Genomic DNA, 24,312 nt, shown 5'->3' on the forward strand with positions numbered 1-24,312 from the left:
GTGCACAGTGGGCTGCTTCCCCCGGTCCGCTCGCTCCCTCTCATGGCCTGCGAGCCCCCGTCACTTGCAGCCCCTCCTGGAGCCCCGCTGGGGTCTGGAACCTGTGCCGTGGACCGAGCCGCCTTCTCCGGCTGTGCAATCAGCTGCGCCTTGTGGAGCTTCCCAACGCCTGACGCTCTGTCCCTGGGCAGGGTTGTGACGTCCTTCTTAGGGAGCTGGTTCTACACCATTTTCTTGGTGAGCCCAGAGAAAAGACGGTTACAGCCAGGCCCATCCTGGTCAGCCAGAGCCACAGCCCTCCCGCCGGTGACCTCTCTGTGTCCCCATTCAGGTGTGTGCCCAGACTGCTCCCCACCCTTAACTTCCACCTCACCTGCCCCGCCCACCACAGCCTTTGTTTCCCAGCTGGGCGTACACGGGAGACGGGGGCCATCTGTGGCCGTTGCTCGCGAGGTATCAAAGTCCCAGTGATGGGGTTTGTCATTGTCTTCGCAAACACTCCATGATACGGGGGGCCTAAGAAAGTGAAGTGTTTCTGTGGTTTTAATCTTTTGACGAAAAATGTAACTGTTGGAGGGAAAATACAGTTTTTAATAAGTAAGGTCCAGACAGCCAGGAGCCATTCCCCCGAGACTCTGAGCCTCTGCGGAGACCAAACAGCCCCCAACACACACACACACACACTAGGTATCACTGCAGCATATAGGGGGAACTGAGGCACCCATATGAGGAAACTGAGGCACACACAGGCTTCATACAAATATTTACAGAAATTCCTATTTAGTCACACCCTCACCTGCGGCAGGACACCACCCTCTGGGATGCTCCAAGAATGAGTGACTCACTGGGGGCCTGGGAGAGAGGCCATGCCATGCTCAGATCCACCTCAGTGCAGGGCCTTTCCCTGGCTAGCCTGCACTTTCTCCTCCTTGGGCCCTCAGTCATTAGGAGGCTGTTCTCCTTTTAGACACTGTTCAGCCCACTCGGACAGATCAAACTGTTTGATTCTTCCCTCATAAGTCAGTCCCTGCAAGTCAGACAGTTAGGCTATGAATGGGGCTGGCACCACACTCTGCTATCCCCTACCTTATAGAAATGGAACAGCTGGGCTGTGTGCCATAAGCCCTATACTGTCAGCAGGGAAGGGAGAGTCTCCTTTAGCTCAAGAGGCAGGGCCTCCGGGCTGGAGGGACTCTGAGTTCCATCCCTGCTGCTGCCTTTCACTGCCAAATAGATGGAGTTGCCACCATCCTGGGAACTCTGCAGCCAGCGTGAAATCCAGGCTCCATTGAAGTTGCTGAGTTGAATGGGAGCAGGATTTGCCCCGGGGCTGGGAGAAGGGGAAGTGCAGGTGCTGGGCCCAGCCCTCAGACCTGGCAACCCTGCTCTTCCGGCTGCTTCCTCGCGTCCTGCAGAGGCGTGGCTGGGAGGAGGCCCCCGAGGCTGAAATGGAACCAGGGCATCACAAGTGCGTCGTCACACACAGCCACCCCCGCGGGGGGCTGGGGGCACGGCAGAGCTGCGGCAAAGCCAGCCGCACCGGTGCAGGGGGATGTGCAAAGCACAGGCCGACTCATGCCGGTCAGCGTCGGGGCCGGGAACCAGAGGTGGCAATGCAACCCCCAAGCGCAGTGGGAATGACCGTGTGTCCAAGCAGAGGACAAACTGGGAAGTAGCAATACCGGCTGCTCCAGGACACAAGGCAGCACAAGCTAGGAACTCCCTTGAGTGATCAGAAACAACCCTGGAAGAGGGAGGAGAGCAGCAGCACCAAGCAACCTGCCAGCGGGTCAAAAACAACTAAGGGACCCAGGCGTCCGGATTGCTGGGGTGCCCTGCTCTGGGCAGGTGGCGGTTGCCGGGGCCAGACCGGAGGGCACTGTCTGCATTTCACACCATGGCAGTTCTCGCACAGCCTTCCCGCTGGGTGGGGAAATGGGTGTAGGACCAGGGGCCAATGGCAAAGCTCTCTGGGCTCCCAACACACGTGCTGGATCACTCCCGCGGCGATGGGCCCGGAGGGGAGCGGGTCGCCGATCCGCGAGCCCCGGCCTCCCCACCTGCTTTGCTGTTCCCAGCGAGGGGCCTAGAGGCCTGGGAGCAGTGACATGACTCGTGCCTCAGGGGAAGAAATGCAGCCCCCTCTGGGGTGGGACACGGCCCCAGTGCGGAGGACAGAGCCTGGGGGCCACTCAATGCGCTGCACAGCTCTGAAGCCAGCATGGTATGAAAAACACCTCCTGCTCCCCAGACCCCGGCGCAGCCTCCCGCCCGTCACGCCAGCAGCCTGGACTTTGCATTGGAGCAATTACTTTTCTGCCGACGCCAGCGCTTCCGGCATGCGGAGCCACTTCACAAAGCAAGAACCAACAGGAGAGCAGCAATCGGCGGCTGTAAATCCGCGGGCCCCTTCCCCCTGGCCCCTCAGCCCACCCCCAGCCTTCCCCGGCTTGGGCTCTGCCTTGTCCTCTAGCTACCAGAGAATAAAGTCCCACGTTGCTGTTTTGCAGCCACTGGCCCCGATTTCCCCCGGCCTGGCCCCCGTGCTCAGTGGGGCCAGAAGGTGACCCTGTGCTGCCTGGGTGAAGGAGGAGCAATGGGGCTGGGCAGCAGCAAATCCAGCCTGAAGTACTGTCCTGGCAGAGCGAGGGCGCCCCCAGCAGAAGGTGGCCAGATCAGCACAAGTCCATTGCCTGTAACAGGCACAAGTGTGACCAAGTGGGACTGTTCTTCATGTTTCCTCTGAATATTGTAGGGGTGCCTCAGTTTCCCCTGTGCATTTCTTAAGTCTCTAGGTGGTGGGATAAGGGGTGTAATGGTTGTAAAGGGCCAGGGTACATAAATGGCCGACACTGTCTCCTGGCAACTGATGGCCTGGGCCCTTCCCCCCTGCAAGGTGAGAGCTAAAGGGGTTGGGGAACAAAGGAATCCGGTGACCTCCTGGCCTGGGAAAGGAACAAAGCCCAGAGCAGGAGGGGCTGGAGGGAGTTTCAGTTTGGGGCTGGCTGGGACATGGAGTGAAGGACAGACGTGGTTGTCTGGCTCCCTGCCCCCCAAAATGGACCCAGCTGAGGGGTCCTGTTCTCTGTACCTACAAGCTCTGTGTTAGACCATGTTCCTGTCATCTAATAAACCTCTGTTTTACTGGCTGGCTGAGAGTCACGTCTGACTGCGGAGTTGGGGGGCAGGACCCTCTGGCTTCCCCAGGACCCCGCCTGGGCGGACTCGTGTGGGAAGCGCACGGAGGGGCAGAGGATGCTGAATGCTCCGAGGTCAGACCCAGGAAGGTGTGTGAGCTGTGTGTCCTGCAGACAGGCTGCTCCCAGAAAGGAGACTTCCCCAGAGTCCTGCCTGGCTGCGTAGGGAGCAGTCCCAGAGCAGCGCCCGGGAACTCTGTGACAACAAGCACTGAACCCCAACCCCGTCTGAGCAGGAGGCAACACGCATCACCTGGCCAGAGGGGGAAACTGAGGCACAGAGCAGCACACCGAAATCCCACAGTCACCCAGGGAGTCAGGCACTGAGACGGGTCTAGAACTCAGATATTCCCGGCCCACAATCCCCCAGGCCAGACGTCCTCGCGCCACGCCAGGGACCTGCTGCTGCTGTGCAGAGTGGGGGAGGGGAGGGTCTCCTCCTGGCTTCCAGCTGCTGAGTGGCATGGCTGGTCGCTCAGCTCGATGCCCTGGCTCCTGCCCCGGGATAGTGACCAGCATCCACCAGTGCCAGGGTCCTTAAAGCAAAACTTGGATTTAGGGTCCCACACCCGAGAGCTGAGCCGGGGGAGTCAACTGAGGCTCTGCCTCCCTCTTACAGCCAGCCACTAGTGGGTAGGTCCTCCCCCCACCTTCGCCCAGCTAGAGCACCCTCAGTCCTGACCTGCAGCCTCCCGCCCCCCCAGCCCTGCACTCCCCACACCCAGCCCTGCCAGTGCCCTCACTCCTGACCCGCAGCCCCTGCTAACCCAGTCCTGCGCTCCCCACACTCAGCTCTGCCGGTGCCCCTCACTCCTGACCCACAGCCCCCTGCCATCCCAGCCCTGCGCTCCCCACACCCAGCTCTGCCGATGCCCCTCACTCCTGATCCACAGCCCCCTGCCATCCCAGCCCTGCGCTCCCCACACCCAGCTCTGCCGGTGCCCCTCACTCCTGACCCACAGCCCCCTGCCATCCCAGCCCTGGGCTCAGCACACAGGGACCCTGTAACACTCCCCAGTGGGTCACACTTTCCCTCTGGCGCTGGAGCTGGGACCATCATGGGGGGGTTTCCCCCTGGGCTGGGCTAGAAGACCCGCACTGAGCGGAGCCGGGCTGGGCAGGGGGTCGCTCCACGCCACCTTGCCCTGCGCCAGGCTGGCAGCACAGCGTGAAGGGCCGGCTGGGCCAAGCCATCGGCCTGCAGGTGGCAGCAGCGTCCTCTCGCCCCGGGCCCGGCTGCCGTGCATGTGGAGGGGGCCGTGCCCAGTGGGGAGGATCCAGCCCTTCCTGGCTCCCCGGGCCCTGCTGCGAGCCCTGAGGCCTTGGCTGCCTCCCAAGCTCTATTGTCACGGGAGGGCGTTTGTGGAACCTGCAGCCATTGTCTGCCCTCCATTGTCCCTCGCCCTGCGGCTGGTTCCCAGGCCTCCCCTGCCAGCCGCTGGGCTCGGCTGCTCACACCAATTACCAGACAATGAGCCATGACCGAGCAGCGCTGCACGCAGCTGGCCTGGCAGGGACCCACCTTCCCCCCGAATCGTGCTCAGGGGCCCTGGCCAGGCCCGGGGAGCGCGGGGCCCCAGCCGGCAGCCGGTGGGCCGGGAGGGCTGGGATCCACACAACCAGCATGATCTCACTGACACAGCTGCTGAGAGCCTCGCCAATTAGGTTAATGAACGGGGCAGGACCGGCATGTCAGTGAGGGGCTGTGGGGGTGACGTGAGGGCCCGCAGGGCAGGTCACAGGATGACTTGTGGGGGGCACAGCCCAGGCCACGGGGGTGACTCGGAGGGGCCGAGGGAGAGCCTGGCACAGGGGTATCCAAGGCAGTGGCAGGCATACTTCCCCCACACGGTGCCCAGCCAACACGCCGCAATGCTCCCCACGAGGGACTAGGGCTTGGCGGGGAGCCGGGCTCACAGGCCAGTCAGCCCTCAGCCCCTCTGTTGTGGGGGCACGTGCTGCCAGGGGCGATGCAGACGCAGCCAGCAGGATCCGCACCGAGACCCGCTGGGCAGGCCCCAGCCAGGGTGGCGTTGGGTCACTCCCGATGTGAACACGGCACTCCCACCTGGGAGCACGTTGCTATCTGCTGGGAGCGTCCCGCCAGCCCAGCCAGGTTCTGCCCTCGACGGCTCTGCTCCATCCCCACGGCAGCCCTGGCCCTTAGCCCCAAGGAGGAGGAGGGGGGCTGCCCAGGGCCACTCACACCCTCATCATGGCACAGGGCGGGTGTCTCTCATTTTCTGTGGGTCAGCAGAGCCACAGGCTGCAGGCCAGGCCAGGGGTAGATGGCTGCATTGCCATCATCAATGGCAGTTTAACCAGTGGAACTCACTGCCACAAAGTATCAGTGAGGCCAAGGGCTTGGTTGGAGTCAAAAACAGAGCACACAGTGACCCACTGCAGAGGGTCTGAATGTCTCGGGGGATCAAGCAGGAGGTTGGGGAGAGGGTCACCCAAGAACCCTCTGTTACACAGTCCTTGCACCTTTCTCTGCAGTGGATGGGGCGGCCCCATTGGAGACAGGCCCCTGCTCCCACCTGAGCTGGCAATCTCTCTGTCCCAGCTCCTAGGGGTGTCATGGGGGGACACAGAGCCAGGTTCAGAGATGCAGACACAGCACTGCTGACGTGGGCTGAGAGCAACTGACTGCATTCTGGGCACCTTCCCCAGGCACCCAGAGCCTGCAAAGGGGGTAGCTGAAATCCCCCCTCCCCAGAGAGGTTTACGTGCCCCACACTTTGGCTGGCAGCCAGAAGCGGGAAGGGGCTGAGGTGGGAACATGCAGAAGCAGCATCAGTTGTTCGGGGCCTTTCATCTTTCCCTTTGCCCCTGTCCCGGTGCCAGCAGCCCCGGCTTGCTCACCCTCGGCAATTACCGCGCTTTGATCCGCCGGAGAATCGGCTATTGTCAGGGACACATTGTAGGACAATTAAGGCCCAGGCAACGTGATGTCGTCATCAGCCAGCCTGTGTGCAGAGCGGGACCGGAAAGGCTGCAGGCCCCCAGTGCCTTGGCAGAGAGACGGGGGAGCCAGGCAATGGCCCCCAGCCCAGAGCCAGCTGGGGAGCAGTGTCTCCCTCATCCAGACAACCAGGCAATGGCCCCGGCCCAGACAGAGCCAGGCAATGCAGCCCCCCGGCCCGGACAGAGCCAGGCAATGGCCCCCGGCCCAGACAGAGCCAGGCAATGCAGCCCCCCCCGGCTCCGACACAGCCGTGCAATGCAGCCCCCCAGAGCCCAGACAGAGCCAGGCAATGCCCCCAGAAGCTCAGGCAATGGCCCCTGGCCCAGACAGAGCCAGGCAATGCAGCCCCCCAGAGCCCAGACAGAGCCAGGCAATGCCCCCAGAAGCTCAGGCAATGGCCCCTGGCCCAGACAGAGCCAGGCAATGCAGCCCCCCAGAGCCCAGACAGAGCCAGGCAATGCCCCCAGAAGCTCAGGCAATGCCCCGCGGCCCAGACAGAGCCAGGCAATGCCCCCCGAAGCTCAGGCAATGCCCCGTGGCCCAGACAGAGCCAGGCAATGCCCCCCGAAGCTCAGGCAATGCCCCGCGGCCCAGACAGAGCCAGACAATGCAGCCCCCGGCCCCGACAGAGCCGTGCAAAGCCGCCAGCCCAGACAGAGCCAGGCAATGGCCCCTGGCCCCGACAGAGCCGTGCAATGCCCCCGGCCCAGACAGAGCCAAGCAATGCAGCCCCCTGGCCCAGACAGAGCTAGGCAATGCCCCCTGGTCCAGCCTGCAGGGATCTGCTCAGGTCCCTGCTTCCTGACACTCGCCAGGCCCTGAGCTCCCAGCACCCCACAATGCGGCTCTGTGCGTGGTGCCAAGCGGCCAGCCTGAGGGCACACAGAGCTCTCAGCTCTCCCATCCTGGTGGGACCCAGGCACAGATGGTCCCTGCGCTCCCTGCCCCCTATCATCCTGGTTTATAGCACCCCCCTGCTGACAGGGAGGCACCTCCACTCTGGGGCTCTGCAGCAAGGCAGACAGCGAGCGCCGGCAGGACCCTGGGACTCTGCCTGGCTCCCAGTCACTGCTGAGCTGGGCTGGGTTCTCCCCGCAGCCCTTGGATCCCAGCACGCTAGGCCAGGCTCCTGGGGACGGCTGTGCCTGCACCCCAAGCCGTGATACGAGGGTGACAGGACCTTCCAAAATACAGTGGTGTCATGGGAACATAAGCGCTGCCCTCCTTGGTCAGACCATGGTCCATCCAGCCCAGTATCCTGCTTCTGACAGTGGCTCCTACCAGAGCTGCAGGGGGAGTGTACAAAACAGGGCAATTATGGGGGCAGTCCACCCACATCTTCCACTCCTGGCTTCCAGCAGTCAGAGGTTTAGGGACACCCTGAGCATGGGGTTGTGTCCCTGACCATCTTGGCTAATAGCCATTGATGGACTATCCTTCATCAAGTCCTCCAGGTCTCTTCTGAACCCAGTTCTGCTTTTGGCCTTTACAACATCCCCTGGCAAGGAGTTCCACAGGTGAATTGTGCATTATAGCAAAAAGTATTTTCTCTACTTTGAATTCAAGCTGCTGCCTATTAATGGGAGCAGGTAACCCCTGGCTCTTGCATGATGTGAAGGGGTAAATAACACATCCCTATTCACGGTCTCCGCACCAGTCGTGATTTTATAGCCCTCTATCACATCCCCCCTGTTGTTGTCTCTTTTCCAAGCTGAACAGCCCCAATGTTCAGAGGGGGTGATGGGGGCACAGCGGCGGGGGGGGGGGTTTGGGGCCTGGGAGGTGTGGGCATTCCAGGGAGCAAGTGGGAATCTCTGGCTGGGGGGCATTGCAATAGCTCGAGCTGTTTAGAGCCCCACCCCAAGGACAGTGTGGTCTCTGAGCCCCCAGGGGTTACCCACCCTCAAGCACCGGGCCCTGTCCCTGCCCCCAGGTCCTGCCATCGGCAGGGTCACAGGACAGCGCGGGTGCCACTGGGCACAGCGAGGCCTTGCATCATGAATCGTTCTGGGAGAGCGGGTCGGTGCCAGAACCCCGGGGACCGGGGCCTTGGCAGGATTTGCTGACGCGCCCGTTCTCAGCCCGAGCCCCCAGCGCCGATGCTAACGGCTGGGCCGTTTGGGGGGCCCGGGCCCCGAGTCCGTGCCGGGGCCGCAGTGATGTGAACTGACAACAGCAGCTTGGCGAGGCTAAAAGCGTGAAAATGATCAAGCCAGGCGGGTTGCCTGTGATCATTAGGGGGCTCTTTGATGGGGCCGCCCGCTCGGGGGCCGGGAACAATGAGCTCATTCAGACCGGGGAAGGCTGCAGCCAGGCCCCTGCTCCCAAGCCAGCCAGCCCGGGCCCGGCGAACTCACTACCCTAATGAATTCCAACTGGATCAGCTCCCCTCCCGCCCCCATTTACCGGCACCTTTATTCCCCCTTCCCGGCCCATCCCCACGGCAGGGCCCTGGCACCACCGCCGGGCGCTGCCTTAATGAATTCAGCTGTTGTGTGTCCCCCAGCATGGGAAAGTGCGGCCCCGGCCCCCCCCAGGGCACTGTATATATACAACGCCGTTCGCCCCGGGGCCCATTGTTCCCCTGTCATCTCCAGAGCACGCAGCGGTGGAGACGAGGAGCGAGGGGGGGACCCCTGTGCCGGCCCAGCTCCCAGCACAGCAGCCAGGCAGGCAGAGGGAGAGAGCCGGCCCAGAACCAGCCTAGTGTTCCCACCTGCCACACCATGCTGCTGCTGCTGGTCTGCCTCCTGCAGCTGACGGCTGGCGCCCCCGTGGGCAAGGAGCTTCACCAGATGCCAGCCAGCATCCTGCAAGGTCAGTGCAGGCGCCGGTGGGTCGCCAGTCCCTGCTCAGCCCAGGCAGAGCCCCGCCGGGCAACCAGGGCTCCAGGCAAGGGGCTCATTTCCTGCCAGCGGGCTTTGCTTACGGGATTGGTGCAGCTGACAAGTGGTGTGGGGGGAGAAGGGGTTCTGGGAACCAGGATTCCTGGGTCCCGTTCCTGGCTCTGGGACGGGAGTGGGGTCTAGTGGTTGGAGCAGGGCAGCTGGGAGCCAAGACTTCTGGGTCCTATATTCCCAGCTTTGCCTCCTGCTCATTTGGGACAGTGGGCAAACCCCTTCGCAGTCCCCCACTGGGGATCCCCAGGGCCGTGTGGTTCATTGTAATGGCTCGGGGCTCCCATCCTGTTGGGTTTCACCGTGGCCGCCCTGGGCTTTTTGCAGAGGCTGGTCAGGCCCATGGGGGGCACTGCTGGGAACAGGAAAGGCCGAGGGGGAGATGTGTCGGGGAGGGAGCTGTCCCACCCTGCATGCACCTGCTGGCTTTTGCATAGTAAATTGAAGAAAATACCTGGTCTGGGGTGGGCTCATCCCTAAACCCTAGCCACTGCAACCAAACCCTGCCTTGCTGCTTGGGTGGGAATTCCCAGGCGAAGGGAAGGGCTGAGCCCTCACAGGGAGCCTTGGAGAGGACCTTGGGATCCTGGCCTGGGGCCGCTCTGAGGTAACTCCTGGGAACCTGAGCACCACTGTAAGAGGCCATGGAATCTCACAGCCGTGCATGCCCAGACACAAACACACGCATGCCACCCCCCCAGAGCAAGCCCGCAATGTAAACACCACCCACGCAACCCCCTAATGCAACCACACACAGACAATTCAAACACAACCTCTCTCCCCATGCAAATACCCCCCATGCAAACACATACATGCACCCCTCAGTGCAATCCCCAAGGCACCCCCATGCAAACAACCCCTCCAATACAATCCCTCATTAAAACACCCCCGCAATGCAACCCCCCCAGTGCAAACACATCTCCAACCCCAGCTGGAGGGGCAGGGCGCCTTCCCTGCAGTGCGTCTGGTTGCTAAGCGCCATGCCTGGTGCCCAGCACACGCCCGTGTTGTGGCACGAAGCCCTGACAAGCCCATTGCCGTTTGGAGGGGTGGGGTGCCCAGACAGGCTGAACCGGGTCCCAAGCTCAGCTCTCCCCAGCTCCCAGAGCCTGGCACTCGGCACCCAGACTCTACAGGCCTGGAAGTGGCTGGCCTGAAACCCAGGCGCCGTGCCCTGCTGCAGGGGAGGACTCTGTTTGTCCGACCAGCAACGCACACAATGCACACGGGGAAGCCAGGTCTCCGGGGTCCTATTCTCCACTTTGCCACGTACTCACCTGGGACAGCGGGCAAGGCCCTTTGCCCTCTGTGTGCCAGTTTGCCCCGGTGTGAGAGGGTGGGCCCCACCTCAGGACCCCCCGGGGCAGCCACGTGCTCTGTGCGAGGGTCAGGCACAACAGGGGAAAGACCCTCCTTACCAGCACCTGGCCACCTGGGAGGCACATGGCTTCACGGCTCCTGCTTGGCTCACCAGCTGTGATGCCATGGCGCCGGAGGGGGGGCTGCCGTCGCCCGCTGACTCTCACCGCCAGGCATGGGATGGGATCCCACCCAGCGGGGACAGCAGCCACAACCTCCTGAGCCCCAAGGGGGGGAGACAGGCCCCACGCCAGGGGCGAGCCAATCCCAGGCAGTGGGATCCCCATGCGCAGGGTTGGACTGGGCCCAGCTACTGCAGGGGAGACCACCTGCCCAGGAGAGGCCGAGGTGGGCAGGAGGACCCAGCTCAGCCCCTGATCTCCCTGGCTGCTAGGACCTGACATTGTCCCCCTGTGATGGTGCTGCCCGTGGGAGCCTGCTGAGGTCATTCAATTAGGGTGAACTGCAAACAGAACGGGGCAGACAAACCCCAGAAGCTGGTGGATATTCCAATACTTCGATTTCCCAAGCCAGCCCAAAACAACTTCTGCAGCACCTCCCGGGTTACTCAGACGTCCAAACAACGCAGTTCCCTTCCAGTGCCCAGCCTCCAGCCTCCAGCCAGACCCACGTCAGATACGATGACGATTACTGAAAATCTTGTCTCATCATATAAAAGAAAAGGTTCTTGCAATCCCAAAGGATCAGCCACACACCCAGCTCCAATTCTAACTTAGACCTTACCCCAAATCCACGCTCAGAGCCAATTCTTATTAACTAAGCTAAAATGTATTAAAAAAGAAAAGAGAGAGAGTTGGTTGAAAGATCAATAGGTGGAATCTCCTTCCTTAGATATTTTTAAGGTCAGGCTTGACAAAGCCCTGGCTGGGATGATTTAGCTGGGGATTGGTCCTGCTTTGAGCAGGGGGTTGGACTAGATGATCTCCTGAGGTCCCTTCCAGCCCTGATATTCTATGATTCTATGATCAATACACAGACAGACTTGAATTCAATTCTTGAGGTCCAGATACAGAGCAGAGATGAGTTTGTACTTGCCCAAAGTCCTTTTAGAAATAGTCCAGAGGTTATAGTCCAATGTCTACATTCAGGGTGACTCCAGTCAGTGACTGGGGATCTCAATCCTTATGGCTCAGGGTTTCCCCCTCTTGAAACCCAAAGCAGATCGGAGATGAAGAAGGATCATGTCCCAGGGTCTTTATACATTTCCAGCAGCCTTTTGGCCTGAGAAAACAACAGGCTTAACTTTCCTTCTCCTAAACATCATGGCAATTAGCACAGTGTAATTTATCCATTAAATACTGTAGTTCACGAGCAGGTTACCCCAACCTTCAAAGAGTCATATTGACAATAACACTATTTCACTCAAGAGTTTTCCTAAATGTTAATATTCCTTTTTTGATCTTTGAATCAAAGCCATAGTAAAAGACAAGACTTGTTTGCTTACCTCACAAGCCCTGAGCAAACACCTACCCTTCTATCTGTAACAATGCAGGCTTGCATTTCAAAGCTCTGTTCATTTCCATCTCTTCCTAACCGTCTTTAAAGTCCGGCAATGCGTCAGGTCAGTCTGTGAGTTAATTAACTCTTTCTGGCCCTGTCACCGTTCAATGAGATATATTAATTTCATTAAGATGATGTTGAAGTAAAAAGAAAACGGTACAGAGTTTAAGCATAGAAGTTTCTGGTTATAAGGGAATAAGGTACAGATGATCAAGGGGGGTGAAATTTGGTTTAGGAACGGGTGGTGTAAGGAATACATAATCTGCAATCTCCCCAGTTGGGGGTAAAAGTTTAACGGGTCAAAGTACAGACATTGAGATATGGGGGTATGTTGTTCATATAATGGCTATGTTCAGGAGTGGAGTATAATGAGTGGATACGATGATGAGGATGGATTTACCCTCATTTGGTGGGATTTAATGTTCAGTGAGTTTAATGTTTTATTACACTCATAACCTCACACCCGCTTTGGTCTGTTCTCTGCACTCCAGGGCCTCAGTCGCAGCCACATAGAGGCCCAATGGGGAGAAGAGGGGTGGAACTGTGCTCTGGGATGGGGGGCACGGCCAGGGGTAGGGAGGGGGCACGGCCAAGGCGTGGCATTAAGTGAGAGCAGCCCCAAGGGGAGGCAAGCGGGCTCGGAGCCGCCCTCCAGGCCGAAGCGGCTGGCAGTCAGGGCCGCGGGCTAGGGCTACCCAGGCTCCTCTCTCTCTCTCTCTGCAGCACTCTCCAGCCGGGGGACGCTAGTCCTGGAGGCCGCCCTGAAGAGCGCTTTGGTGGCCTTGGAGGGGGCGCTGGCCGAGCACGAGCGGCAGCTGCAGGAGTGTGGGGAGTGCGCGCCCTGCCTCTTTGGGGACTGCGGCAACCGGAGCGGGGAGTGTGCCCGTGAGTGCCCGCCCCCCGCCCCGCCGGCCCAGCCACACACAGCAGCAGCGCAGGCTGGCTGGGGGCTCCTGCACGAGGCCCCATGGCCTGTCCCCTGGTCAGTGGCAGTCCCACGGCGGGGAGGTCATCGGTGGGGCAGGCTGGGGTGACCTGCTGGAGCAGCAGGAGCCCTGCTGTTGCCTACAGGCTGTTCGCTCCAGCAAGCGACCCTACAATAACAAACCCGCACAGCCGGCCTCACAGCTGTCTTGGTAACACCATGCGCGGGGGCTCGAATGGCTAACCTATGTGGGCAGCACCAGCCCCCACAGACCACCCTACAACCCTGCGCTCCTGAGAGACCCTACAATAACAAACCCCGCATGTGCACAGGCCAGCTCTCCTGGAGACCCTACAATAACAAACCTGCATACCAAAATACCAGGTCCGGGGTGGGCTCATCCCTAAACCCCAGCCACTGCAGCCAAACCCCGCCTTGCTGCTTGGGTGGGAATTCCCAGGCGAAGGGAAGGGCTGAGCCCTCACGGGGAGCCTTGGAGAGGCCCTTGGGATCCCGGCCCGGGGCCGTTCTGAGGTAACTCCTGGGAACCTGAGCGCCACTGTAAGAGACCGTGGAATCTCACAGCCGTGCATGCCCAGACACAAACACATGCATGCCACGCCCCCAGAGCAAGCCCATGTGTGCAGGCCAGCTCTCTGGAGAGACCCTACAATAACAAACCCCACATGTGCACAGCCCAGCTCTCCTGAGAGACCCTACAACAACAAACCTTGCATGCGTGCAGCCCAGCTCTCCCGAGAGACCCTACAATAACAAACCCTGCATGCACACAACTCAGCTCTCCCAAGAGACCCTACAATAACAAACCCTACATGTGCACAGTCCAGCTCTCTGGAGAGACCCTACAATAACAAACAAGGGCCCATCCAATAGGTATTCAGACTGCACTATGGGGGAAGAACTGGAGGGAGGGCATGAGGGTAAGGAAGGAAATTCGGCAGCATGGTGCCCTCAGCTGATAGCCCGGCCCCGTGCATAGCCTGTGGGCAGGGAGTGGGCTCCACTCTGACCTGTCTCCTCTCTCCCTAGCCCCGGAGGCCCCTCTGGCTCCCCTGCCCAGCTGCCAGGCTGTCCTGGAAGCCCAGGCCATCCCGGAGCAGGCCGACAGGAACTGGGCACTGAGCAAGGCATGTGCCCCCTACCAGCGCCTGTGTCCCGCTGACGACCTGAGCCCTGACGCCTGCGTTCGGCTGATGGCCAGGCACTGCCAGCTGCGCCTGCGGGAGTGCAGTAGGTACCAGCCCCGAATGGCGGCACGGGGTGGGTGGAGGAATCCTAACCTCATGCAGCAGCTCAGTGGAGTTCACCGAGCAGGGGGATGGCCCACCTGGTCTCTGGCCAAGTGACTCCAGACCCAGCGCCCCCCCCATCCCGGGACCCCTCACAGCAGGGTCTGGAGGGGGGTCACCCACTGGGCCTGAGCCCATCCCCCCACCCAGCAGCCCTAGCCCAGGAGCGGGTGCCGAACGTGGCTCGGCTCCCAACCCTCCCCTGGCCTGCTGTGCCAGCCGCCACCCTCAGCTGCATCCACAGGGGGCGCCGCTGGGCAGCACAGGGCTCTCTGCTGCCCCCTTGGGCTGAGCCTAAGCGTTGGTCTGATGGAGGGATCACACAGGAGACCCTACAATAACAAACAGGGAGCCCAGACAACAGAGAAGTCGTGCTGTGGGAGTGACCTGCAGTGCACAGTGCAGGGAAAACAGGCCCAGATCAGGCCCCAGCACTGGGCTCTGGTGCCCACTGCTCTGCCCTGCAGCCCCATCCCCTCCTAGAGGGCTGGCATCAGGGCCAACACCTCCCTGCCCCCGCCCACAGGTGGGACAGAGCGAGGGAAGCTCTAGGTCCCAGGCTGGCATAGCTCCTCCCCAGCTGGATGATCCCAGCCCACTGCGTAGCTGGGTTTCGCTCCCGGGAGACCCTACAATACACAAACCACTGTGAGCAGCCCCCACAGTCACAGGAGACCCTTCGATAACACACCAGTGTGTGCAACCCCAGCATTTCCGGGAGACCCCTTAATAAACCAGCATGCGTTGCCCCACGCTCTCAGGACCTCCTACAATAACAAACACCAAATGGCAGGGAAACCCCAGCCTGGGCAGGAGGCTGATTTCCAGGAGTTGTGAGGGGGCCCAGCCGAGGGGGTGGGTGGGGAGTCCAGGAGGCCCCGGCATGCGGGTGGCATGTGTGCCCGGCAGCGCGGCCCATCCCTCAGGTCTCGTCCCCCTGCAGGGCTGGAGAGCAACATGGACGATATGAACAACCTCTCGGACCAGCCAGTGCCCGGTGAGTCTGCCGCTGCTCAAGTCATTTGGGGCCACACCCCATGGGTGAGTGGTGGGCGCGGGAGCGAGGGCTGAGCATCACCCTGCTGCCAGGCAGGGACATGCCTTCCCATGTGCCCCAGCTTCAGTAACAGGTGGCGATGGGGGCAGGGGCAGCTGCCCCGTAGGGTTCACCATGGATGGGCACAGCTTGCTGAGCTCTTCATACCCTCTGCCCACCCTGCCTAGCTTGCACGGGGCCACAGCACCACCCCTCAGTGCTCGCTGCCTCGGTGGGCACCGAGGTTGGCGTCGGCAGGGCGGTGGGGGCGCCCGCGGCTGCCCCAGGACACAACTGCATGCGTCCCTGGCCCCCACACGCATGCACCATGCAGTGCATCCCTGATGTCACGTACACCCCCCCTCCCCTTGTTATTAAGCACTCCTGGAATTAAGCATGACAGCTCCATGAAGACAGGCCGTTCCACACCAGCTCCCAGTCGCAGCTGGACCCGCCCCTGCAGAGCCCTGTTAAAGGAACAGACGCTCTCACCGGCCTGGTTTGGGCCCTCGGTGGCACCCAAGAATATTGGGGCCCAGTTGAGCCTCTTGTCTCATGAAACATGTAGGACAAGGATAGCAGGGGGCTGCGGGTCGGGAGTGAGGGACATTGGCAAAGCTGTAGGGGAGCATCTTCTCCCCCCCCCATCTGATCTCTTCTCTCTCTCTCTTCCTCCCCAGGGACGTGTGGCCGGGGGGTGGTGGCACCCAATGCCACAGCAACCAAGGGCAAGATCGTGGGGGGCAGTGTGGCGCTGCGGGGCGCCTGGCCCTGGCTGGTCTCGGTGCGGCTGGGCGGGGAGCTGATGTGCGGCGGGGTGCTGGTGGGGGACACCTGGGTCCTCACGGCTGCACACTGCTTCGCTGGGTATGGCTGGGGATAGCCCCAGGGGGCACAGGCAGCTACAGGCGCCCGACAGCCTTGCAGCCGAGTGGGGGCGTCTCCCATGGGAGCACTGAGTGCAGCTGGCCGGTGCCAGGGCAGAGACAGGGCATGGCCCCTGTGCAGCTCGACTTCAGGGGCAATGGGGCAGCCTCCCTCTCACCATGCCACCCTGCCCAGCCACTGCTCGGGCCAGGCCCCTGATGCGGGGGGGTAGGTGCCTGGCGCAGGGCAGCTGAGCCCCAGGGCGGGAAGCCCCAAGGGGCCCAGCTGGCAGAGCTGCCTGGGGCCAGATCCCCTGTGTGGGGAGCGGGAGGGGGGGCCTGGCTCTGCCTGCCCCCCTTCATTCCCTGCTCCACCCTCCCGCAGGAACGGCAATGAGCTGGCCTGGACGGTGGTGGTGGGGGACTACGATCTCGCCAAGTGGGACGAGGGCGAGCAGGTGCTGCCCGTCAACCGCATCATCACCCACCCCAAGGTAAGAGGGGGGCCCCCAGCATGTCCCCCACCTGCCTGCCCCAGGGGCCTGTGCCCAGAGGCCCCCGGCCCCTCCCCCGACCACCCTGGGACCCCGACTGCCCCCAGCATCCCAATCCCCCAGCACCCTGACCATCCCCCGCACCCCCACTCCCTCACCCCCTGCTCCTCTCCCCACACAGTTCAACCCCAAGACCTTCCACAGCGACGTGGCGCTGCTGGAGCTGGGGCGCCCGGTGGCCCCCTCGGCCTGGCTGAGCCCGGTGTGCCTGCCCGACGGTCCCGAGGAGCCCGGCCCAGGGACACCCTGCTACATCGCCGGCTGGGGGTCCCTCTACCAAGGTAGGTCGGGTGTGGGGCCGGGGCAGTTCCCCCCAGCGCTCTCCTGCGCCCCCTGCTGGCAGGCCCTCTGCCAGGGGAGCGGGGGTTGGTCCAGGTGCTTTCCCTGCCGGAGTAGCGTCCTCTGGAAGCCAGTGGGCCCCAGCGACCCGGGCATCTCCCCGAAGCTGGGACGGGGCATCCGGCATCTCAGCCAACCCAGCGGGCCGGGGATGGCTCCCTGCTGCCCAGGCACTAGGCCCAGGTACCGCAGGGCTGGGGGGCGCAGTGGGGACAGCAGCCCCTTCCCGTGACTTGCTTTTTGCCCTGGCAGAGGGGCCATCGGCCAAGGTGGTGATGGAGGCTCGGGTGCCCGTGCTGAGCCAGGACGCCTGCCGCAGTGCGCTGGGCAAGGAGCTGCTCACCAATGCCATGTTTTGCGCCGGCTACTTGGCTGGCGGCATCGACTCCTGCCAGGTAACGGCTGGGGGGGTCCCAGGGTGAGGAGAAGGTGCCCCCACGATGGGCCACGATGGAGCAACCAGTGCCAAGGCCAGCAGTGCCACTGCAATCCACCAGAGGGCAGAGCTGGGAGCTGCTGGCTGCTGAGGCTGGTACACACTGGCTGGAATCCCTCCACCGGGCGTGACCTGGGGGCAGACCCAGGCATGGGTTGCCTGGCTGGGGCAGGGCAGAGCAGGGGGGCTCCCTTAATCTTGACCATTGAGGAGCCTAGGACTCCTGGGTCCTATTGCCGGCTCAGCTGCTGGCCAGGTCCTGCCCGGCTCTGTGACTCAGTTTACCCTCTACCCAAAGGGGCCAATGGCAGGATGGGGCCAGACGGAGGGAGGCTTCCTGGGTCACGTGCTCCTGGGGGACCTTAGAGCTGGTCCCTGCTTTGCCCACCCCTGCCCAACCTTCATGCCAGCCTATGGCTGCTTCTCCCCCAGGGAGATTCTGGTGGGCCCCTGACGTGCCGGGAGTCCGGGTCGCAGCAGTCCGTGCTGTATGGCATCACGTCCTGGGGGGATGGCTGCGGGGAGCAGGGCAAGCCGGGCGTGTACACCCGCGTGACAGCCTTCGCCGACTGGATCCGCCGCCAGATGGACAGTGAGTACCACAGCCGGCTCGGCAGCAGGGGCTGCGGGGGGCACAGGCCAGGGCAGAGCACCCTGAACCTCAGGGCCATGAGCTGGATAACAGCGGGGGTCGGGCGAGGAATGGGCATTGCCTGGCTGGGGCCAGGTACTGTCAGCCATGGGGGAAGAGGGGCTCAGATGGCAGCGCCAGGGCGGGGAACTGAGCCACTAGGACACCGGAGTCTCTGTAGGCAGGATAGGAGGGTGTGATGGGGCGGCGCCCAGGGGTCCCCACCAGGGGAGGGGCGGTGCCCGGGGTCCCCCCAGGGGAGGGGGTGGTGCCCAGGGGTGTGGCCCTTTCTCTCCATCCCTAGCCCCTTGCCCTCCCCAGAATCACCCGAGAGCAGAGAGCCCTCCTGCTTCGAGCTGCTGGCCGCATCCCAGCTGCCCGGCGAGCGCCAGCACACAGAGCTCGCCCACCTGTGCTCCTTCTATGCCCAGTCGTGCGCCCCGCCCCAAGGCCGGGCCGCCTGCGCCCGGGTCGCCGAGGAGACCTGCAGGATGAAGAGGAGGAGATGCGGTGAGTGGCGCTGGCCGGGAGGGGCTGGGCGCTGCCAGGGTGCAAAGCCTGCGGGGGCACTGGGTTGGGAGGCCTGGGGAACACACCCAGAGCCGTGGCCCAGGGGCTCTGACCCTCAGCGCTCTTCGGGCCGCAGGCTTATGCCCACAACCTGGCACCAACCCCTTGCCCCCCAGGGCAGAGCTACCCTCTGCTGCCCCCACTCTGCAGATGGGGCCACCCAAGGGGAAGGGCAGGGGGGAGCAGAGCAGGGCCGGGCGGGGTGGGGAGGCTGAGGTCCTATAGCTAACGGGGTGGCTGATAACGTGCTGTAGGGGAGAGCGGGACAGGGAGGGCACACGGTGCCCCAGGCCCAGGCTGAGGAGCTAAGGGGACAAAGGCCTCGCTGAGTCAGGGCTGTGCCCGCTGCTCTGTGGGCCCTGGCGCCGGGGGCACTGGGGGACGTCCCGCTCACTCCCAGTTCCCCACAGAGCTGCGCGCCTATGCCCAGACGCTGCTGGATTTCCTGCGCCGGGCCGAGGAGTTCTTCCGAAACCAGGTGGACTTCGCCTTCTTCACCCACACCCTGCCCCGCTTCATGGAGCAGCTGTACGGGCACCTCTTCCCCACCCGGGTTCGCCGGGCCACGGCAGGTACCTGCTCCCTGGATCTGCCACTTCTCCTGCCCGGGCCACGCCAGGGACCCCCATCCCCCCAGATCTCCCACATCCCCCAGCCAGGCATGCCGGGCCACGGCAGGTACCTGCTCCCCGGATCTGCCACTTCTCCTGCCCAGGCCTCGCCAGGGACCCCCATCCCCCCAGATCTCCCACATCCCCCGGCCAGACATGCCGGGCCACGGCAAGTACCTGCTCCCCGGATCTGCCACTTCTCCTGCCCAGGCCTCGCCAGGGACCCCCGCCTTCCCCCCACAATCTTCCACCCGGGCTATGCCAGGGACCCCCATCCCCCCAGATCTCCCACATCCCCCGGCCAGACATGCCGGGCCACGGCAGGTACATGCCCCCCCAGATCTGCCACCCCCCACTTCCTCCACCCAGGCCACGCCAGGGACCCCCCACCTCCCCCCCCAATCTCCCTCCTGGGTCACGCTAAGGACCTGCATCCCCCCGGATCTCCCACATCCCCCGGCCAGGCCATGCTAGGGACCTCCTTGCCCTGATCTCCTTTCTCCCCTGCCCAGGCCACACCAGGGACCCCTGCCCCCTGGATCTCCTACCTCCCCAGGCCATGGCAGGTAGCTGCCCTCCAGATCTCCCCCACCTGGGACACGGCAGGGACCCCTGCCCCCAGGATTTCCCACCTCCCCCGCCCTTGCCGGGACTCCTGACCTGGACCCCCCCATACCCTGCCTCTGGATCCCCACATCCCAGCTCTGGGGCCGCACGAGGACATAGGGGGACCCACTCGCACTGCTTCGGGAACCTTGATTCCACCCCCAACCTCCACTGGGGACTTTGAAGGCACCCCCAGTATGGGCTCCCCAATTGTGTCAGCTACAGCCCGGCACCTCCTGTCCCTCCTCAGCATTGCGAGGGGTACGGGGTCTTTCCGGGAGCTGGCTGCCTCCCCCACGCCGGCAGCGTCCAGCTGCCTGCTGAGGGGCTGTCTCAGCCCATGGCTGGGGCTGGGCTGGGGCACTGGGCCAGCTCCCTGGCACCTGCCCACAGCAGCATGGCCACTGCTTGCCCCACCCGCTGCCAGCCCCCCATCCTGCCCCACACGCCCCCCAGCGCCCTGCTGCCGAGACTGAGTCCTGTATCATCTCCCCAGGGCTGGGGGCCGAGGGGCAGGCAAGCCCTGAAGAGGTCCTGAGCGCCCCCAGCAGGTAAAGTCAGTCCCAGGGCTGGGTGGGGCCCCGTGTGAGATCGGGGGGGGGGGGGGAGGTGCTGGCCAGGGATTGGAGGGAGGTGTGGGGCTCGGGATCAGGGGCTGGGGTGGGAGGGAAGAGGCCTGTTGTGGTTTGGGGGGGAAGGGGGGGAAAGAGACAGGCCTTGGGACTTAGGCCAGTGCCAGGGGATACACAGGTGGCCTCTGTCAAGGTCCAGGGGGCGTGTGCCACCCCTCCCTCACCCCACACATCCCCCACCTCTTGGACAGACCCTAAGCCAGGGGCTGCACAGCCAGCCGGCCACGGGAGCCAGGCTCCGCGGAGGGCTCGGTCCCACCAGGCTGGGCACATGGGGGTGGCATTGACTCGAAGGTGGGCAATAGAGGGTCCGGCTGCAGGGTTAGTCTCATGGGCTGGTGCTGTCTGGCGTACCCCGGGGCTGCTGGGACCCCCACCTCCCAAAATGCTCTGCTGCTGGCTGGGGGTGGGGGGGGGAGACACGCTGCTCACCCTGCCCCTCATCGCAGGATCCAGCCCCCACCCTTCTTGGCGCTGTTCCAGGCCGTGGGCCCCGCCCTGGAGGACTGGGTTGCGGAGCTGAGCGCCATGGCTGGGGGCGACACGGCCCCCCCAGCTCCTGCACTGGCCGCTGGGCAGCTCCGAGGGGAGGAGCAGCTCTTCCTGCAGGTAAGGGGGGGCTCTGATTGGGGAGGGGGGACCCCCAGTCCCTCCAAAGAGGGCAGCACTGCAGCCTGAAGCTGCCCGGGGGCACCTGGCCCCTCCAGTTCACAGTCTCCACTCAGCTGGACCCCAAATCCAGCCCCCGCAGGCCGCCATGGCCCTAGCCCAGGGGCAGGAACAGCTGGAAATCCCATCTGACCCCAGCACCCCCAAACTGACCCTGGCACCCCATCAACCCACCCCCTCCCTCCCTGACCTCAGCACAGATCCCCCCACTCTCCGCCCCCCGCCCAGCTCCTTCTCCATCATCCCCTGCACCTTATCGATCCCCACCCCCTCCTGAACCCCCAGCCTCAGGGAGCCCCCTCCTCCCACAGCGCCCAGCACTGCCTGGGGCCGGCGTCACTGGCATTGCCGGCGGGTGCCACCCGTACGGGCCCCGCTCACTCCCTCCGTCTCTCCGCTTCAGCAGGCCGAGGGGGCAGTGGAGGCGCTGAAGGGGCACGGCTGGGCCTTTCTCCAGCAGCTGCGGGCTCAGCTGGGGGCCCAAGGAGCGGGGCCACCCCCAGGAGCTGCCTCCCCGCTGAACCGTAAGTGCTTGCGGATGGGTGAGGTGGGGGCCGTGTCTCGGGGCGCCTCACCCCAGCTAGTTACTCGCAGCGGGGGGGCGGTTCAAGGCACAGCCGTGCCCTGTTAGACCTCAGCCTGGATGGCACTGCAGGGCCCATCATGGCATTGCCCTGTCTCATGCCAGGGGGCTTGGCCATGGACTGGGCAGCCTGGCCTCAGACGCTCTAGGGCACTCCAGTGCCAGCCGTGCCACCTGGCTCATGGTGCCATCGCATTGTGTTGCCGGGGGTGCACTGGCAGCGTACGGGGCCTGGGGGGAGCCTTTCCCCAGGGGGCAGTTGGGGCATCTCTCTCTCTCTGTGGCAGGGTCTGCAGCTGCAGGGGACCCATCCCTGCGGGCGAGGCGAGAGCTGGGGGGAGCCCTCCCCAGCAATGAGGGACCAGGTGATCACAGAGGTATGCCCACCCCGCAGCGGTTGCATGGCACAGGGCCTCGGTTCCCACCTCCCACACCCAAGGCAGGGGAGGAGGGTTGCACTGGGACCCCCTGCTGCAGCCAAGAGGTGCCTAGCTTCCACCATGCCCTGTTGGGGCAGAGCCATATTGAGCCCACCACTATACCCAGCCTGGCAGCTGGGATCAGCACAGAGGGCCCCGTGCAGCTTGGCTGAGCCAGGTGCCCCCTCCAGGCCTTTCCCTCTCCACCCCAGGGGTGCGGGGCCAGGCTTACCTGTTCCCCCTCAGGGGTCAGGGCCCCAGGGGTAGGGCTGTGCCAGGCTAGGGGGTTGTTGGGTCCAGGGCACTGGACTCTTGTGCCATGCAACCCCCCTGCCCTCTCAGCTGGAAACATTCCTCCCCCCACCCCAATGGCTCCGTGGCATTGCTGGGCCCCATTACACACCGGCTACCCACCATCCCAGAGGTGGCTGCAGTGATCCTTGCCCAGCCAGTATAGCACATCAAGTCCTGTTGGCCCCTTTGAGACAAAAGGTGCCAGGGAAATGCCAACGGTTGGGTGGCAGGGGACAGGCCCGGACCAGCTCCTGGCAGCCTGGCTCTCCACCAGCTGGGGGATTCCGGTGAGTGCCCTGACCGCCTCTCCCCCTCTTGGCGCAGGCTGCCCAGGGCTGCAGGAGGCAGCGTTGCAGGTACGCGCCGTGCAGGAGCTCTACCGCTGGGTCCTGCGGGTGCCGGAGGGGGACCTGGTCATGACCTTCCAGGAGGTGAGTGAGCCATGCCCCGCGGGGACACAGGGGCTGGGGGTATTGAGCCAGCCCCCAGCACCACACCCTGCCTCCCACTGGGCCCCCCTGGGCTACTGCCACGGAGAGGCCCACCCCACCATTCCCCTGCTCCCCACATTGCCCCCGCTGGTCTCCACTCCCAGTACCCCCAACATGCTGCCTCTCCCTCCTGGTCTCCATCCCCACCCCCCCCTTGCCCCATCCCCTGGCTGGGGGGGCGGGTGGGGAGGGTCTGCCCCCCTCTGGTGGCAGCTCCAGGTGCCAGCTGGAGGCTGAGCCCTTTAACCTTTACCTCGATGCAGCCTGGGTTCAAATCCTGCTGCCAGGGTGGGTGCCACCCCTCAGAGCCCAGCTTCCCTCAGGGGCTGCCAGCCAGCTGCACCCCACAGCAGAGGCAGGCAGGCCCCCAGCCCACGCTCAGGGCAGTTCTGCCAGCCCAGGCGTTGTGCAGCCTGGAGCACCTGCTGCCCTGGGTCACCAGGCTGCCAGGGGCTCCCCTGTGGCTCTGTGCCCCCTCTCCCCCTCATGCTGCTCCCCTCTCCCCACAGATCCTGGTGGACCTGGGCTCCAAGAACACCAAGGGGCTGTACAGGGCACGGGTTCGGGCCATGGTTGGCGGGAAAGCCACTGCCTTCCCCGCCCTGGTGGGGCTGGAGAGCGACTCGCTGTACCGCAGCATGCCCGGCCTCATCGCCCTGGCACTGGCAGCTTTGCAGACCTAACGGGACCCCTGCTGCCCCCTCGTAGAGAGGGGAGAACCGGCCGGGGGTCCCTATTCAGGGCCAGCCTGGAGACAGGGCAGCACCAGAGCCAGGTGCCGGCCGGGTCCCTTGGCACAGCAAGCAGGACCCAGCCTGGCACAGCCTGTTGCCATGGAGAATGCCGGGACCCCAAAGCCAGCTCCTCACAGCAAGGCCTTCACTGGGCAGGGGGGCAGCCAGGACTGGAGGGGTCCCTTCCACCTCCCATGCACCCTGGAGTCTGGGCCAGCCCCCCCAGCTGTTGCAGGGGCTACATGGGGCTGAAATGCAGCCCCCCCACCTCAGAGGGCTAAGCCGAACTGCAGCTGAGTGCCCCTTGGCAGGGCATGGCCTGGACATGGGCAACCAGAAGGAACAGCCTCCCCCTGGGCTTTCCTTTCTCAGTCAAGCTGGGTCCTAAAGGGCTCTAATCCTGGGCCCCCCAGGCCCGTTTCCAGACCCCCATGCCAGCCCCAGCAGCTTCGGCTCCCTGTCAAACAGCCACCAGAGGGAGCTGATTCCTTTGGGGGTGTCCGCAGGCTCCCCCTTGGGGGCACGCCTCTCAGAAGCTATTTATTTGTACAAAGAAAGGGTTATTTTTGAAATTAAAGCTATGTTTTATGGTAACCAAAGTGTCCGTAATAAAAAACCCCCGCAAGACACCAAAGAGGGGTAAAGGGGATTTCACCCCCAGGCA

General features: G+C 63.5%; 1 protein-coding gene across 4 annotated transcripts; it reads left to right on the plus strand.

Annotated features, from left to right (window-relative positions):
* Nucleotides 1-8,799: 8,799 nt before the first annotated feature.
* PRSS56 (serine protease 56) lies at nt 8,800-24,211 on the plus strand. Of its 4 annotated transcripts, none has more exons than XM_084639708.1 (17): nt 8,800-8,982; nt 12,666-12,827; nt 13,918-14,118; nt 15,121-15,174; nt 15,894-16,080; nt 16,465-16,573; nt 16,755-16,914; nt 17,225-17,367; nt 17,841-18,000; nt 18,361-18,549; nt 19,020-19,181; nt 20,323-20,377; nt 20,908-21,067; nt 21,531-21,651; nt 21,998-22,087; nt 22,748-22,854; nt 23,424-24,211. In XM_084639708.1, the coding sequence occupies exons 1-17, from the start codon at nt 8,892-8,894 to the stop codon at nt 23,595-23,597; spliced, it is 2,325 nt and encodes a 774-aa protein (XP_084495834.1). In that variant the 5' UTR covers nt 8,800-8,891; the 3' UTR covers nt 23,598-24,211. The 4 variants fall into 4 exon arrangements, with proteins under 4 accessions (XP_084495834.1, XP_084495835.1, XP_084495836.1 ...); XM_084639709.1 differs by having other exon boundaries at nt 21,534-21,651; XM_084639710.1 differs by lacking the exon at nt 21,998-22,087.
* Nucleotides 24,212-24,312: the final 101 nt, after the last annotated feature.

The sequence above is a fragment of the Lepidochelys olivacea genome (assembly GCF_965140295.1).
Source record: "Lepidochelys olivacea isolate rLepOli2 genome assembly, chromosome: 9".
NCBI classification, from domain to species: domain Eukaryota; kingdom Metazoa; phylum Chordata; order Testudines; family Cheloniidae; genus Lepidochelys; species Lepidochelys olivacea.

What these genes read in the sequence shown, in the direction of transcription:
- PRSS56 (XM_084639708.1), top strand. Translation starts at nt 8,892, where the DNA reads ATGCTGCTGCTGCTGGTCTGCCTCCTGCAGCTGACGGCTGGCGCCCCC. An exon ending in GCCAGCCAGCATCCTGCAAG is followed by an intron (nt 8,983 to 12,665) that starts GTCAGTGCAGGC and finishes CTCTCTCTGCAG; the next exon opens with CACTCTCCAGCCGGGGGACG. An exon ending in CCGGAGCGGGGAGTGTGCCC is followed by an intron (nt 12,828 to 13,917) that starts GTGAGTGCCCGC and finishes CTCTCTCCCTAG; the next exon opens with CCCCGGAGGCCCCTCTGGCT.